Source organism: Oratosquilla oratoria, chromosome 34 (genome assembly GCF_046742065.1).
Source record: "Oratosquilla oratoria isolate Oo_2021 chromosome 34, ASM4674206v1, whole genome shotgun sequence".
Taxonomy (NCBI): domain Eukaryota; kingdom Metazoa; phylum Arthropoda; class Malacostraca; order Stomatopoda; family Squillidae; genus Oratosquilla; species Oratosquilla oratoria.
The window spans coordinates 27,449,711-27,466,213 of NC_134810.1; the positions used below are offsets into that span (position 1 = coordinate 27,449,711).

A 16,503-nucleotide genomic window follows, 5' to 3' on the forward strand; every position below is an offset into this window, starting at 1 on the left:
CATCTTTGCAGAGTCTTCGGGTGTCCTGATGTGACTGACTTTGCCCCCTGTGTCTGCTACACGGACTCTCTACTGGGGATCTTCCTCGAGTGCATCAACCTGAACAGCATGGCGGAGCTCAAAGACGCCTTCTCAAGGACCATGTTTCCCTTCAAAAGGATTACACGTCTGGAGGTAAGGTTCACTTCCTCCTCTCCTTTTCGTCACACCTTCTTTGACACTGTTGCGTTTGAGATGCTTGAATGTCCACAGCAAATTGAGAAAAACACGTGTATTTATCATACTCTCGATTTCATCAGTTCGGGGTAATGAACATTATGCAAACAGTTACTTTTTCAATTATTCGTAATAAACATTAAGATATGTCTGTCTATCTATATACAGTATATATATATATATATATATATATATATATATATATATATATATATTTTGGAAGTAGGCCGTTAATAATGCATGCGTTGTTAAAGTCAACAGCTGAGATAGCATTATTCTGTTTATAGAATATCTTTTCTATGTTACGCACTAATGTGCGGTCGTCTGGATGCAGATTTCCGAGTAGGATACTGAAGTCCATGGTGTTTTCCTCTAGACGTCTTTCGGCTCTAATTAGCCATCTTCAGGAGGTGTTGTCTGGTTGAATTGTTGACAGAGAATGACGCGGTTTGATCGTGTGGCGGTATATATCGGCGGAGAGCGGAGTGCCCAAACGTCCGCCCGCCAATCAGCGCGCGGGGTGCATCCTCTGTCTTCTCGTTGTAACAAATTCCTGTCTCAACTTCACCCACGAGATAGAACAACACAGCAAGCTCCCTTTCCTCGACATTTTGGTCCGTCGTGAAGCCGCTTCCTTTTCTACGGAAGTTTATACCAAATCCACCAATCTCGGATTTTGCCTTAACGGTGCAAGCGAGTGTCCTGAGCGGTATCGACGCAGCGTCATCAACGCCTTCGTCAAAAGAGCCCTCACCCACTGCTCAACATGGACCGCCACCAACGCAGAGCTCAAGAGAATAACCCAGCTTCTCAGCAACAACAATTACCCCATCCAAGAAATAGATAGTGTTATCCGGCATCGACTGAACACCTTTATGCACCAACAAGAACAACAGACAGTTACACAAAACATAAAACTCTTTTACAGTGCTACTATGTCTTCAGCCTACAAGGATGACGAGAAAGCCATCAAAAATATAATTTATAAGAATGTCACACCCACCGACCCTTCTTCAAAAATCGACCTCGTCATCTACTACAAAACAAGAAGGACATCCAAGTTAGTTGTCAAGAATAGCTGCCTCCCTAAGACAAGTGAAATACAGGAGGTGAACGTCGTGTACCAACATACTTGCTCGAGTGGTGACTGCAGTCGCCTAAATTCTCGGTACATTGGCGTCACCACTACAACACTGTCTAAGAGAATTTCAGCACATCTGCAGGACGGCGCCATAAGAAGACACTACTTGTACGAGCATGGACTAACACTTAAGAGACACCATATGGAAGGCACCACCGCCATCATTGAAAGAAATAATGACACCAGAAGACTAAAGATGACAGAAGCGGTGCTAATTTACAATCAAAAACCCGCTATTAATATACAACAGCAACCTGAAACGTCGTTACCAACGAGAAGACAGAGGATGCACCCCGCGCGCTGATTGGCGGGCGGACGTTTGGGCACTCCGCTCTCCGCCGATATATACCGCCACACGATCAAACCGCGTCATTCTCTGTCAACAATTCAACCAGACAACACCTCCTGAAGATGGCTAATTAGAGCCGAAAGACGTCTAGAGGAAAACACCATGGACTTCAGTATCCTACTCGGAAATCTGCATCCAGACGACCGCACATTAGTGCGTAACATAGAAAAGATATTCTATAAACAGAATAATGCTATCTCAGCTGTTGACTTTAACAACGCATATATATATATATATACATATATATATATGTATGTATATATATATATACACACCAAAAGCCTTTTCCCCCTTATAAGGGAGGTAGCCAAATCAGAGGTATGTACCTATTCCCACCCATTTCACTCCCCTCCACCACCTCTTCCACTCCTATCATCTCGGCTCCTCATGGATGACGGGTCATCCCTGTATCTGCCAACTACCCTAGGTCAAACGCAATGCAGCAAGACACAGCACGTCCACAACAAGTCGCTTCACCCAATCGGGGACCCCCCCCCCATCCGTTCCCTCGTGCAGAAAAAAAAAAAAAAGAAAGAGAGAGAGAGAAGATAGGGAGAAATCCCTTTGGGCCGCGTCAAAATATCATTCACACATAAGCACTCCCCATCCCCCATCCCTTCCTTCCTTGCATAACAATATCATGAATACATAGTCATTCTCCAATCATCCCTATCTCCTGCCTTCTCCCTTCCTTGCTCAACAGACATTCCCGTTTTGTTCAACGCCCCCTTCACCCCATCCATCCATCTCATTCTCGGTCGTCCCCTAAAGTTCACTCCCGCCAACTCTGCCTTTCACACCTGCTTTACTAATCTTTTATCACTCATTCTTTTCATGTGTCCAAACCATACCAATACTCTTTCATCAGCCCTATCTGCCATCTCCTTTTCCACTCCCGCTCTCCTCCTCACCCCCTCGTTTCTCACTCTATCCAACTTAGTAACCCCTATCATACTTTTCAGACGTTTCATCTCAGACACATTTAAACTTTTCCCCTCTGCCTCTCTTAAATTCCAAGTCTTTGCCCCATACAATACCGTCGGAACAATCACCCCTTCATACAACCTCCTCTTTGCATCCATTCCCAGATGCCTATTTCTCATAACACTTTTTAGTCCCCCAAAACATTTACTTGCTTCTCTCACTCTACAGTTTATCCCCACCTCCATTCCTCCCTTTCATGCGACCCCAAATACCTAAAGTTATCCACTTCCTACAGCCTCTCTCCTTTTAGACTTACTTCCATCTTGTACCCTTGTACATCTCATCACCTTGCTTTTACACACATTTACCTTAAACTTCTTCGTATTGCACACTTTCCCAAACTCCGTCACTAACTCCCTTAATCCCTCCTCTGACCCTACCACAAGCGCAGTATCGTTAGCAAACAACAACTGATTCACCTCCCACTTTTCTCCATTTTCTTTAACAATCCCCAGTCCCCTGCCCATTTCTCAAAGGATTACAAAGGTGGAGCATGCCGACAGGAGACCTTTTGGTCCATAGCTAGGTCGGATGCGAAAAAAATCATAATAATGATAAACAAACAAATTTATAAATAAAAAAATAATAATGTAAATAATAAATAAAATAAATAAATGCATAGGTATATTTAGATAATAAACAAGTAAATAGTAAATAATAATGAATTGACGTAACTAATAATAAATGAGAATCAAACAAATAATAATAAACAAACGGACAAATTATACAAGACAAATAATATAAAATAAATGATAGTCATTACAGCATCTTGCTTAGGTGTTTATCTAAATGATTCTTAAAGCTTCGAACTGAACTACATTGCACTGCCTCTGCAGGAAGTTTATTCCATTCATTAACTACACACTTGGCGAAGTTGTTTCTACCCACTTCCAAATTAAATCTATTTCCGGACAGTTTGAGACCATTGTTTCTTGTCGGATTCTCATTCAGTGTGAAAATGTTGTCAATTCCCTTTAGAATCTTAAAGACCTGTATCAAGTCACCTCTGAGTCTACGCTTATTTAAGGAAAACAGATTCATGTTTTAGTCGATTTTTGTATGATTTATTTTTTATATTTGGAATAATTTTTGTAGCTCGCCGTTGTACTTTTTCCTCCCGCATCACCCCGCCCGTGTATACATTGAACAGCCATGGTGACATGACACAGCATTGATGCAGTCCCACCTTTATCTCAGACCACTCACTCTTTCCGCTTCCCATTCTTGACTGCCCTTAACAGTTTTCCCCCAATCCCATACATCTGCAAAACCTCCCACAGTGCCTCCCTGTCTACCCTATCATAAGCTTTTCCCAAATCTTTCTCATATACGAGTATCTACCTTACTGATATAATCTGATCTACGCAACCCCAACCTTTCCTAAACCAACAATGTTTATCACCTCTGTTCCTCTCCTAATCCTCTCAACCAAAACACTCCCATAAACCTTCCCAACTACACTCAAGAAACTGATCCCTCTGAATCTACTACACTTACATTTGCCCCCTTTTTCCCTCTTAAAGCGGAAATATACAGGCACTCCTCCAGTTCTCTAGCACTACCCTCTCTTAGACACACATTAAACAACTTCACCAGCCAGTTCACTATTACTGTACCTCCCAATTTTAGACATTCCGCATGACACCCATCTAACCCAGGAGCCTTACCTGCATTCATAATTTTCAGAGCTACTTGTGCCTCACCTTTTCTTATTTCTACTCCATTCTCCTCTCCCATCACCGTCATTTTCTTAGCGCCTCCCACTGCTGCCACCAATCCCTCCCTATCCTCCTCCGCATTCAACATCTCTCTAAAATAATCCGCCTATCTTCCTCTCACTGCTTCCTCTATAGATATGTATATATACATATATACATACATATATATATATATATATATATATATATGCATTGTACGATATACAATGTACAATACAGAATATGTGATATACAATGTTTAATGTGTGATGTATATGATGCATATAGTGTGTAATATTTTATATGGTGTGTACCGGTATAGTACCATGTCTAGATTGATCGAAGTGCCGTTCTCTATATTTTTTTTTTCCCAGATAACAGATAGCAATCTCGCAGGGGAGTCCCTGGGTCCCATCTTCAAGGACCTTACCTTCAGGGAGGTATTACTGATCGACAACCATATCGATAGCGTAGATGCAAATGTCTTCATGGAGTCTGTGGATGATTTGTCAACTTTCCAGTACACAGATAATGCCACAACCAATTTTCCTCTAAGTAAGCCGTTGACTGATCCCAGAATTCTTCATTCCAGTACTAGAACTTACGTTGGAGGTCGAGGTGACGGCGGTTCGTACTCTGCCGTGAGCGAGTTGGACAAAGATCAAAGTTCATAGTCATGCTACAAAGTATTGGGCACTGTACTAGCCTCCTGATGGGGGAGGGGGGAGCTCACGATGTTAAACTGAATCAATCACCCAAATCAAAGTAATAGTAATAATAAACACACAAATGCACACAAAATAAATGGTATGGTATGAACATGCTTTGGCTGGCTTAGAAAGACCCATGTCTTGATTTCAGCTGAAGACAGCATGATGAAGGAAATGACTAAACCTACTTTGCAAGTACCATATGTTTCAGTGTGGTTACGTAGACTGGAATATGCATTGTATTTAATTACAAATTCAAGTACATCAGGGAAAGAAATATGATGATGATGATGATATGGTTTAACGTCACACACTCCCCCCTATTGGGAGGCTAGGACGGTGCCCCTCACAGAGGGCTTTGAAGGAAAGAAATATACTCATGTGATAGGTCAAAGCAGAGGTTGTTAGAATCCTTGGAAAAAAAAGTGACACGGAACAGGCAATTCGATTTTTGACTTGAAGGATCTTCTATCCCAAACCTGTGACCTCTCCTCTACGCAAGAATCACTACATAGCTGACTGAACTCGCCTGGGACAAATGTCACAAATATCCTTCAGGAACGAAATTGCTGGGTGGACTGTAGGGTCTATGACTATGAGAAAGTTAATGCTATGATACAGCAAGATTCTTCGTTGGAAACCGGAAAACAAGAGAGGTGATCCGTAGAATGTCCTTGGACTTGGTGCAGCATTGGTCACATTACCTGTTGGATATAAATTATTTGGGGGAAGTAATAGACAAGAATATGGTTATGTTTGAGGGTGCTTTTCAAATGTCGAGACATACATGCAAGTGCCAACAACCCTTTCTTTCATAAACAAAGGGCTGCCGAGTTGAATCATGTATCCCATTCATATACATATAAACCACATTTCATTGTTTTCCCCTTTCAGCACCTTGTGGGTGGTCTCAATATAGCACGGAAGAATTTGAGTCGCGTAAGTGGGGAGTAAAAGGATGGTCAAACCGAATAAAATAAAGTAAAACCAGTCATCCTGAGTCCACTGCTGAACAAAAGCCTCTTTCAAAGCATTCCATGATTCACATGACCGTGCCAACCTCCCCCATGTCACTCCTGCAAATTTCTCTATCTCGTTTCTCCACCTTCTGTCTGGTCTCCCTTTTCCACGCTTCCCATCTCGCAGCATCCATTCAGTAATACATTTGCTCCATCGCTCTTTAGGCGTTCACGCTAATTTTCCTGCACAATTTAACTTCCTCTCTTTCACCACCTCCTTAACATCTTTCACTTATCTTTCACTCTAGTCTGCTCTCTCACCCAACTTGCTTTCTTTCGGTCTCTCAGCATTATTCCCATCAGTGATCTCTCCATTCTCCTCTGTGCAGTCCTTAGCTTTGTTTCCATCGCCTTTGTCAGTTTCTAAGTCTCACACCCATTTCAAACATTAAGGTAGAGAGCCTCTCAGGATTTTATTATACTTACCAAACACTTTCCAACCAATTGTAATGTGCCTTTTTATTTCATTAGCATGGTCTTTGATCACTTTCACGATCCGACCCAAATAATTATACTCTTCAACTTCTTCAAGATTTTCACCATCGATTATAATCTCTTTACTTTCAACTTTCGTGTTGAACATCACTTTGGTTTTACTCTTATTCATTTTTAAACCTACTTTGAGTGTTTCCTTGTTCAGATCGCTCAGCGTATCATGGTGCAATGCCATAGTGATTTTGCTTCGAAAAAAGGAGACCAGAAGGAGCTTAGTAACTATCGACAGATTAGCTTCCCATCAAATATATATATAGCATTTTCCAAGATCTTTACATATAGTCTAATTCAAGTTTTAGATGGAAATCAACTGAGAGAACAGCCAGGCTTTAGAAGCAGATATTCTACTCTAGACTATTTGCAGGCAATGAACCAAGTAATAGATAAAATGACAATATACAATATATCTGTTTAGTTTTTATAGATAACGAGAATGCCTTTGACTCGGTAGAACAAATAGCAATACTAAACTCGCTACACAAACAGGGTACCAACGAACAGATCGTAAGGGTTCTTGAAAAGATTTATGCGAAAGGTACCGCTTTAATTCCACTAAAAGATACAAAAAACTCAAGATTGAGAAAGAAGTACGGCAAAGCGATACAATTTCCCCCAAATTATTTACAGCCTGCTTGGAAGATATTTTCAGAGGGTTGAGTTGGGAAGAGAAAGGTTTAAAGATTAATGGCGAATATTGTAAGCATCTAAGATTTGCTGATGACATTATTCTTATTTCAGAAAGAGTAGATTTGCAAGATATGATGAGTGACCTGAACAAGGAAACACTCAAAGTAGGTTTAAAAATGGATAAGAGTAAAACCAAATTAATATTCAACACGTAAGGTGAAAGTAAAGAGATTATAATCAATGGTGAAAATCTTGAAGTTGAAGGATATGATTATTTAGGCCGGATGGTGAAAATTATTAAAGATCATGAAAATGAAATAAAAAGGCACATTACAATTGGTTGGAAAGTGTTTGGTAAGTATAATAAAATCCTGAGAGGCTCTCTACCTTTATGTTTGAAATGTAAACTTTACAATCAATGTATTCTGCCAGCAGTAATCTATAGGTGTGAGCCTTGGAAACTGACAAAGGCAATGGAGACAAAACTAAGGAATGCCCATAGGAGAATGGAGATCACTGGTGGGAATAACGCTGAGAGACCGAAAGAGAGCAAGTTGGATGAGAGAGCAGACTAGAGTGAAATATATTGTGGAGGTGGTTAAAAGAGATATGGAATTGGGCAATTTAGCATAAACGCCTGAAGAGAAATGGAGCAAGTGTGTTACTGAGTGGACGTCGCGAGATGGGAAGCGTGGGAGAGACCAGACAGAAGGTGGAAATACGAGATAGAAAAGTTTGCAGGAGTAACGTGGGTGAGGTTGGCACGGTCATGTGAATCATGGTATGCTATGAAAGAGGCCTTTGTTCGGCAGTGGACTCAGGATGACTGGTTTTACTTTATTTTATTTGATCGAGAGAAACCGGTGAAAAGAGACTGCGCAATGAGATCAGTGAATGTAAACATAAAAGAGGTCCTTGCGACAGCCATTACGTCAACGTTGAGGATTTTTCCCTGACAAAAAATGCCTACTTTTACGCATTTTGTCATAAATAGTAATACTTTCCACTATTTACGTATACATGCGCTGTAGTGTAAATGTTGTTTACGAAGAAACGCGTCAAAGTAGGCAAATGTTTTTGAAACTTTTTCAAACGTTTACGGTTTTGTGGCTGGCATGAGGACGCCTAGTGCTTCGGTCACACATACACGGCTGGAGTGAGTTCGAGTTCGAGTTCGAGTAAAAATTACTTCAATTACATTTTTTTTAACTGAATGACGAAATTAGAGAAGTTAAACCTATACGAACTATAGGCATATTGTTGAATTGTCCTTAGTGACGAGAAACATGATAGCGTGACTGCGGCACTAAAGACGAGGAAAGCTTTAGGACCGCGACTTGCCGCCTTCTTCATCTGCGCATGCGCAGTCACCTCTCCAATAATGGAAGGGTCAGAAATCACTTCCCTACCGAGTCGTTTCTTGTCCTTTTGTCCTGCTTTCCTGCCATTAGGCTGTTCCATTTATCTTTGTATGTTAATAAATCCTGGAAAAAGGGGATTGTCTGCGCACAACATATTATGGTCTTGTATGTAAGTCATATTGAACGCACGATTCAAGACATTCGCAAAAACCTCTGGAAAATGAAATGAGAGCTGACCAAACGTTTTCGTCGATCAATATATCTTCAACCTACCCTGAATATGTTTTAATAGATGAAGAAGTTTGATCTAAATTCGTCTAATTAACCCCCCCCACACACACACAGGCTCTTGCATGTGGACTTGTGTGATTTATTTCTTTTTTCTTTCTGCATCAACCAGGCACAACCAACTTCGCTAATTTGAGAGACCTCATTATCGAGGCCGATTGTGACACAATCCCCACTATTGATGCTCCCAAACTCTTGAATCTGGTTCTCACCTGCAGTAAGATTAGCGGTTCCTATAGCGTAGATGGCATCGTAAGCACAGAACTGCAATCACTGCAACTCGACAGAATGCCTGGTCTGACGGTAAGTCCTTATGTATTTGATTGATCTATTATTCATTTTATTAGCATTATTTTTTGTGGGTTGGTATTAAGATATGTGGAAGCTAACAGGGTTCGAATCCTGAAATACACTGTAAATACTTTATGTGATATGCAATCAGTAATTTGGGCTGGGATGGGGACTTCAGTAACATCCCTATGGATGAGAGTCACGCAGCAATATTGTATGATTGTAGTATGAAAACGTATATGATAAACATAAAAAAATGAAAATATAGAATAAATTCCACTGCCCCTCCTCTCTGCTACCGCCCTTAAGGCGTCAGATAACAATGATAATGGGACCTTTCGCAGTCAGGCTCGTAGATTCCTATTAGCGCTAGAATTTTCAATTGTCTCGGATTTCACGAGGCAAAGGGGTGACTTAGCTAATTTGGAAACCGATATTAAAAAAAAAAAAAGATACGACATAAAATGCTGCATAAGTGTATTTAGAATTAATAACATGACTCTTAATGTTATGATTTTTACTTACTGGTGTGTGATAAGGCTTTGTTAATTTGATTATAAGATAAAACTAAAAATAGGTAATTATCTTTACTGAAGTAAGTATGAGCAGTAAAAATAAGAGGATGTTGATTTCGGGTTGTGCATTTTATCTGAGAGTGTTGAAAAATAATGGATATCACTGTCACGTCCTGTATATGAAAATGATCAGTGAGATAAAAGATAACAACAGTGGTGGCGGACGTACGAGGTACGTTTGTGTAAACAATAGCCTCTTAGATCTTCTGGGAGCTATTTTCAAACAAATATGACTAATTTTACCTGTGCCGTGGTAGACTGCACGTCAGATTCAAGAAAAGTAAGAGAAAGACAAACCAAGTAACTAAAAATATCAAAGGATATGCCAGATTTCCGAGTGCAAAAACGGCCCCCTATAGAAAATTGATTAAAGTACCTACTACAGATATGGCAGGAACTATATTTTCATTTTATATGCAATAATATGTCCTCCACACTATCAATATTTCTTATTTCTTATTTCAGTGGCAATGTAACAATGTTGTAGAAGACGGAGCATTACGCAACGCCTTTATTCAGAAAATTCTAAGGAATACCGAGAGTGTTAAAATATATACGGGCATGGAACAAAAGGACTTTTATGATTTGTTTGATTTGATAAAAGAAAACGTGACTCGCATACATTATTAAAGAGGGACAATTAGTGTCAAGAATGAGAATACACCGCCAGGCATTATCAAAGCACATACAAATAGGATGAATATTTAATGACCCTATTGCATTTAAGAAAAGGATATGATTTAGGAACTTTAGGAGATCTTTTTGAAGTAGCACGAAGTGTTGCAAGTAGTATCATCATAACTTGGATTAATGTACTGTATTTAGTACCTAAGGACTGGCTTATATGGCCGACTGCAGCACAGGTGCGTGCAAGTTTGCCAAAAGATTTCCCTGAAGAGTATTCTGACACGCGAACAATCCTAGACTGTACAGAGATGTCCACAGTCAAACCATCAAATCCTTCAGCTCAGGCTGCCACATATTCCCAGTATAAACACCACAACACACTAAAAGTACTCGTTGGAATTACTCCCATAGGACTCATAACATATGTGTCAAGTGTGTATGGAGGTAATACGTCAGACCGCTATACTGCAGAGGCTGAGTTCATTAATAAAGTTGACCCAGGAGATGCCATAATGGTGGATAGGGGCTTCAACATTGGTAATCTAATACTCCAGCGTGGTGCAAAACTACACATCCCACCATTTACAAGGAAAGCCAGTAAAGGCAGGATGCTCACACAAAGTGAAATTGCTAAAACAAGAAGTAGAGCAACAATACGTATACATGTCATGCGAGCCATTGGAAGAATGATTGGTTTGTTGCCAGCAGCCGAGGGTTAGTAATCGTACCGGAAAAATTAAGTCTTCGATGCAAAATTATATTTTCTATACATTACATGGATTTGCCTATTGCCTGGTGCATTCAAATTAAAGTATATATCAGTATACGTCCATTGAAGTTGGTAGAAAATGACAAATTGCTTGGCTTGATACAATTATAGGCTGTTTTACGAATATCATCTGTAATTATAAATAGAGGCTCAAACAATGTTATATGTCGTTTGCAATCATGAAATTAATTGACTTAAATTTCAGACACAATAATGTAAGCTTATAAAACGTGCCCAAAAAAGTATTTATTTTCAGGCAAGAATTCTAAAATCTGGCGGTGTCTGGTATCAAATCGCTCACTGCGAAAGGTCCCATTACGATGATACTTCTTTGTCGCGGCTAGTGCCGCTTAAATTGTTTTTATCGGCTTAAGAAACCTGCACAGCGAAGCTATAGCGGTAATCCCCTACCACACTCCTGGCCAAATGGCCACTTCCGGAAGGGAGTGTGTGGTTGGACATTCCGCATAAATCATCGGAAATTTAAAATTCCCGGCTCTGTGCAGGTGGCGCAAGCGTCTACAACCCCACCTCCCCCTCCCTATCCCCTCCCTTCTTACTCGGCTGCACGGATTGAGCCGTCACTTCAATGAGAAATGAAGGCTTCGCCTGTGGGAGGAGGGAGGGACCCTAAATCTGTGCAGGTTTCTTAAGCCGATAAAAACAATTTAAGCGGCACTAGCCGCGACAAAGAAGTATTATCGGCTGAGAAGAAACCTGCACAGCGAAGCTATGCATGAGACGAGGATAGGTGGGAGGAGAAGGTGAAGCCCAAATTGTAGTCGAGGACGGGGCTCAAGCCGTTATTACGTGTGTCTCGTATGGGAGACTATTCATCTTATCATTCAGTAGAGGGGAGACAAAAAGCATCAAGTACTTATATCGATATCAATATCAATATATATATATATATTCATTTATTTATTTATTTTTTATAAAAATAATATTGTACAATTTACATAGTGCATAAATTCCATGTAGAATATTGTATCTTGCTCAGCGGTTCCTGGGCCTTCCCCTACCCCTCGGTCGCCCTTTGCCCCCCTTCTTTTGCGAAGAGAGGGGTGGAGCCGTTCCCATGGCGACACATGGGACAGGGGTGATCGAGTGGTAGAGATACCGTGTCCTGAAGGAAGTTGCTGATGCCCAGCCCCCGAGGTCCTGCACCCGTTCCACAGAGTGGGTGCGGAGAAACGCCAGCGATGCCGCGAGGCCTCTGATGTTGTGGGCGTGGGGGGCATGGCCCGGGTCGGCCTTCTCTATAACGCGGCAAAGTAGACGCGCCAGGGACCTCGGGGTTAGGGGGTTCCGAGATTTCGAATTGTAGAAGAGATGATCCTCGGACACCCCTTCCGTGCGTTCCACGTAGTCTTTAAACGCACGGACCGGGCACAGCGGGTGTGGGTTTCCTTCCTCCAGGAAGGATGGTATTCTGATAGGGCCAATCATGTCGTCCGCCTGCTCATTCTTGGCTAGGAATGTAGGTGATGGAGCGAGAGTTAGGGCAGAGCAGTCCTCCTCCAGTTTGGAGAAGGACTGGTGGCGGGTGATCGCCGCCAGCTGTGACGCCCTGTAACCCGTAGCCAGGGCGAGCAGAAAGACGGCACGTTGAAGGAAGTGTTCCTCCTCCATGATGGTCCCTTCGAACGTCAGGTACTGCAGAACACGATGCAAGGACCAGGCTAGGACCGGCTGACGTCTCGGCTCTCTCGAGGCGCGGATCCCCTTCATTAGAAGGTTTCGCGCCCTTTGTGGCACTCTGATGTTCATGCCGAAGCAGAGTGGATCAGCGAGGGCTGCGTAGTGAGCCGAGATCGTCGCCGGTGCCCTGTTGGTGGTGTCAGCTAGCCAAGACAGGAAGTCCAGAACTGTGCTAGCGGAGATGGTCACTATCGCGTGTCTCCGAAGGTTGGGAGGGTTGTTGGATCTGGATGACGGTCGGGACCGTAGCGAAGACGCGGTCTGTCGCTTCCTGGTCGAACAGACCATGGGAAAGGGGAGCTGCTCTCACCACGCCCCGGCGAGCTATCTCCGGGGCCGACCGCGCTGCAGACTGACGAGCTGCCAAACGAGCCGCGGTGAAGGCCCTCGCTGCTGGGGGTAGGGCTGATGACGCCATGTTGGCTGTACCCTCTGCCACGGTAGAGAGTGCCGCCAGGGTGTCTCTGCATACAGAAAACACGCGAATCAAATTAGTAGGGCGAGAAGGATCCCGATCCCCGGAGGGTGTAATAAAATCACATCGCTCAATTGTAGAACGTATAACATATGCGAAGCCGAGGTCGTTTCCGAACGACCTCGTCCTCGGGCGCTAGTCAAGAGGCTCCGTCCTGGGTGAAGACGCTACCTGAGCGTCTCTCGCCAGGACAGGTCTGGACCCTCTGTATAGATTGTAATATCCCACTCACCTCAATTCTTCCCGCGGGAAGTCCTCAAAGCTCGTGGCGAGCGTCGTCAGCCAGTTCCTCATCATCGCGATTGCCGTGACGGTCGAGATGGTAGAGGCAAGGTCTCGTCTGGTCGAGGCCTCCGTCGTCAGCAACTTAGCCTCCGGTTCACTAAGTTGATGGGGGAGGGCGGGGTCCCTGCCCGAGTGCCATAAGCAATCGCGCAGGACCTCCGGCGCGAAGGGTGGTGGCAGGACGACGGGGAATGATGAAGGGATATGCCGTCGAGGAGGAACCGTCTTGGGTTGGTCTTGGGCCCGCTCGAAGAGAGCAGGGATGTCCAAGGCCTTCTCCCCTTTCTCCTGCGGGAACCAGGCGTTTGGGGAGAGTGCTACCGCCGGTGAGTCCCCCGACCTGTCGACAAACATATGCCCATCAGGGTTTAAACGAGGGTTCTCCAGGAGAGCACCTAATGCGTCCAGAGTGTTAGAGGTGGAAATCCTGGAGGGCGTGGAGGCCGGGGCGGAGAGGGGTCGAATCTTATATAGAACCTTAGCCCCCTCCTCGTCGTTGGCCCACTTTAGGATAACGTCATCTCTCCTCCTCCAGCCCTCCGGTAGCGAGTAGTCGGAGACCAGGCCACTAGCTTGTGGCCTTCTCCAAACGAGTACTCCCAGGACCGGGGAAGGTCACACCATGAGAAGGGGCGGAACTCAAAAGAGTCCGTCATGGTAGGAGGATAAGGTAAAGAAGAACTGTAGTGGTCCTCCACCCCGTCCAACCCGACGGACGTCTGATTGGGGGGTTCCTCCTGAGAGGGGCCTTCTAGTCCTATACCTGTCGCCGGCACGGAGGGGCGGAGGGAAGGACCAGGAGGGAGAGTGGGAGGGGGGGCTAGAGCCGTAGGTTCAATAGGAGGTTGCTCTGGAGAGGGGTGCGTTATGATTTGCGCGGCCTGAAAGGCCGGATAATGTGATAGGGCCGATTCAAGGACGGGGCCTATCAGGGACGGAAGGAGGGCAGCCACTTGGGCAGCCAGAGTTCCCTCTCCCCTCGTTTCGTCCTCCGGCTCCCTGCCCTTGTGGGATTTACGGCAAGGAAAAGGAGAGCGAGGAAGGGAGGGTGGGTTGGGGGGAGAGGCTGTGGAGGGTGGGGACAAGCTGAGCGTCCTGGACCTCGGTGAGGCAGACCTCTTTTTCGAGCGAGATTTCCTGCCGGGTTCACGCGAGTGAACTAGGGAGGAAGACGAGTTCGTGGGGGTGCTTGACAAAGCAAGCCGTAAGGGTTTTAAGGACCCTTGATGGTCGGATGTATGGGGCTGCCGAGAGGCCTGAGGACGCTCGGGGACACCATACTCCGCAACATCAGACTCGTCCCCTTGTACTCCGAGAGGCCCAGGTTGTCCACCAACGGAAGTCTCGGAGACATAGGGAGACGGATGGCGAGGGCGAACGAGGCCCAATTCCACGCCTAACGCCGGATCCGCCCACACCAGGGGGGGGGGTCGTCAGCGGATTTCAATTTCCGAGCTCTGCGCCATGCCTCCCGAAGGAGTTCGAGGGCGGCTAGCTTGGAACGGGTTTTGGGAGGAGCAGCACGAATCTCCTCAACCCGCGCTTTGCACACAACGCAGGCTAGGGGGTTAAAGCCAGCTTGTGAGAAACAAGGGGCATGGCGGGAGCAGAGGTCGTGGTGGCCGTCTGACGAGATCCTGGCTGTGCAGCCGGATTCCACACACAAGCGTTTGGTCTGAAAATAGACTAATGATAATCATAGACGGGGTGTCCCAAAGGTGGCTGGACACAACACCGAAGGGGAAAAACTGCAGGAGAACAGGTAGGGCTCCCTACGAGAACACAAGAGCACGAGCAGGAACCAGACTTACCGGCATGAAAAGAAGGTGGGTTGTTGAGTGACCGACTCGTCTGGTTCCGCGATGCTAAGTGACGGCTCAATCCGTGCAGCCGAGTAAGAAGGGAGGGGATAGGGAGGGGGAGGTGGGGTTGTAGACGCTTGCGCCACCTGCACAGAGCCGGGAATTTTAAATTTCCGATGATTTATGCGGAATGTCCAACCACACACTCCCTTCCGGAAGTGGCCATTTGGCCAGGAGTGTGGTAGGGGATTACCGCTATAGCTTCGCTGTGCAGGTTTCTTCTCAGCCGATAATATTTACCTTGACTTTAACAAAGCGTTCGACAAGGTGCCACATCAGAGACTACCAAATAAAATTAAAGCCCATGGCATAGGAGGAAAAGTGTTAGAATGGATAAGAGCTTGGATTAGTAACAGAAAAAAAGCGGGTCACCATAAATGGAGTAAAATCTAGGTGGGGCAATGTTACTAGTGGGGTCCCCCAGGGCTCGGTTTTGGGTCCCTTGTTGTTCATTATGTACATAAACGACTTAGACGACGGGATGTTAGTAAGTTTGCGGACGACACTAAAATAGGACGCCTAATTAGGTCAGGAGTTTTTTTTATTTCTATGTAATTATTCATTTTTATTTTATTATTGCGACTTTTTATTTGTATTTTATCTTTATTTCCATTTACTAAATGCGACTACTGTGGAAAGACAAACCACCGATGAATATATTTTCCCAGCCATACTTCATTCCCCTCCCAAAACCGAAGGATTATCCAAATAAACGCTACTAATAATATTGTGCCTTGGATTACCAGTCTATTGCAGGTGACTTGACCAAAAAGGTACTTCTGAGGAGTTTGGTCTTTGAAAGAAACGGACTTAATGCAGGTCATTTCTCATTTTCGGAAAACATAGTGACACTGGACCTGTCGTTCAACAAGTTCGAAGACATGCCCGAAATCGAAGGTAAGATGAATTCTTCTAAAAGGTTGGCATCTTCTAATGTTGTTGCTCCTCTGTTGATGTTTCGAATTTTCTTCTTTATACGATTAATTTGTTTGTACTGGATGAACGACATTTTCTTTTCTCAGACAGAAAAA

The 16,503-nt window shown here is 44.2% G+C and overlaps 3 protein-coding genes across 3 annotated transcripts in view; 2 read left to right on the forward strand and 1 right to left on the reverse strand.

Annotated features, from left to right (window-relative positions):
* LOC143018140 (oplophorus-luciferin 2-monooxygenase non-catalytic subunit-like) overlaps positions 1-16,503 on the forward strand; it is a 44,132-nt gene that overhangs the window by 13,641 nt on the left and 13,988 nt on the right. Inside the window, exons 3-6 of the mRNA XM_076173276.1 lie at positions 12-174; positions 4,762-4,942; positions 9,000-9,190; positions 16,219-16,369. Of these exons, the coding sequence (XP_076029391.1) occupies positions 12-174; positions 4,762-4,942; positions 9,000-9,190; positions 16,219-16,369 (686 nt within the window). The remainder of the gene's footprint in view (positions 1-11; positions 175-4,761; positions 4,943-8,999; positions 9,191-16,218; positions 16,370-16,503) is intronic.
* LOC143018143 (uncharacterized) lies at positions 9,269-11,500 on the forward strand. The gene has a single exon (XM_076173278.1). It carries the CDS (start codon positions 10,461-10,463, stop codon positions 11,097-11,099), a length of 639 nt encoding a protein of 212 aa, XP_076029393.1. The 5' UTR covers positions 9,269-10,460; the 3' UTR covers positions 11,100-11,500.
* On the reverse strand, positions 13,001-13,975 carry LOC143018141 (uncharacterized). The gene is made up of 2 exons (XM_076173277.1): positions 13,558-13,975; positions 13,001-13,314 (listed from the first exon to the last, which is right to left on the reverse strand). Exons 1-2 carry the CDS (start codon positions 13,962-13,964, stop codon positions 13,023-13,025), a joined length of 699 nt encoding a protein of 232 aa, XP_076029392.1. The 5' UTR covers positions 13,965-13,975; the 3' UTR covers positions 13,001-13,022.

Coding starts and splice junctions, on each gene's coding strand:
- LOC143018141 (XM_076173277.1), bottom strand. CDS start 13,964: ATGTTTGTCGACAGGTCGGGGGACTCACCGGCGGTAGCACTCTCCCCA. Junction 13,315..13,557: donor TTCCCGCGGGAAGAATTGAG/GTGAGTGGGATA, acceptor TTCTGTATGCAG/AGACACCCTGGCGGCACTCT.
- LOC143018143 (XM_076173278.1), top strand. CDS start 10,461: ATGACCCTATTGCATTTAAGAAAAGGATATGATTTAGGAACTTTAGGA.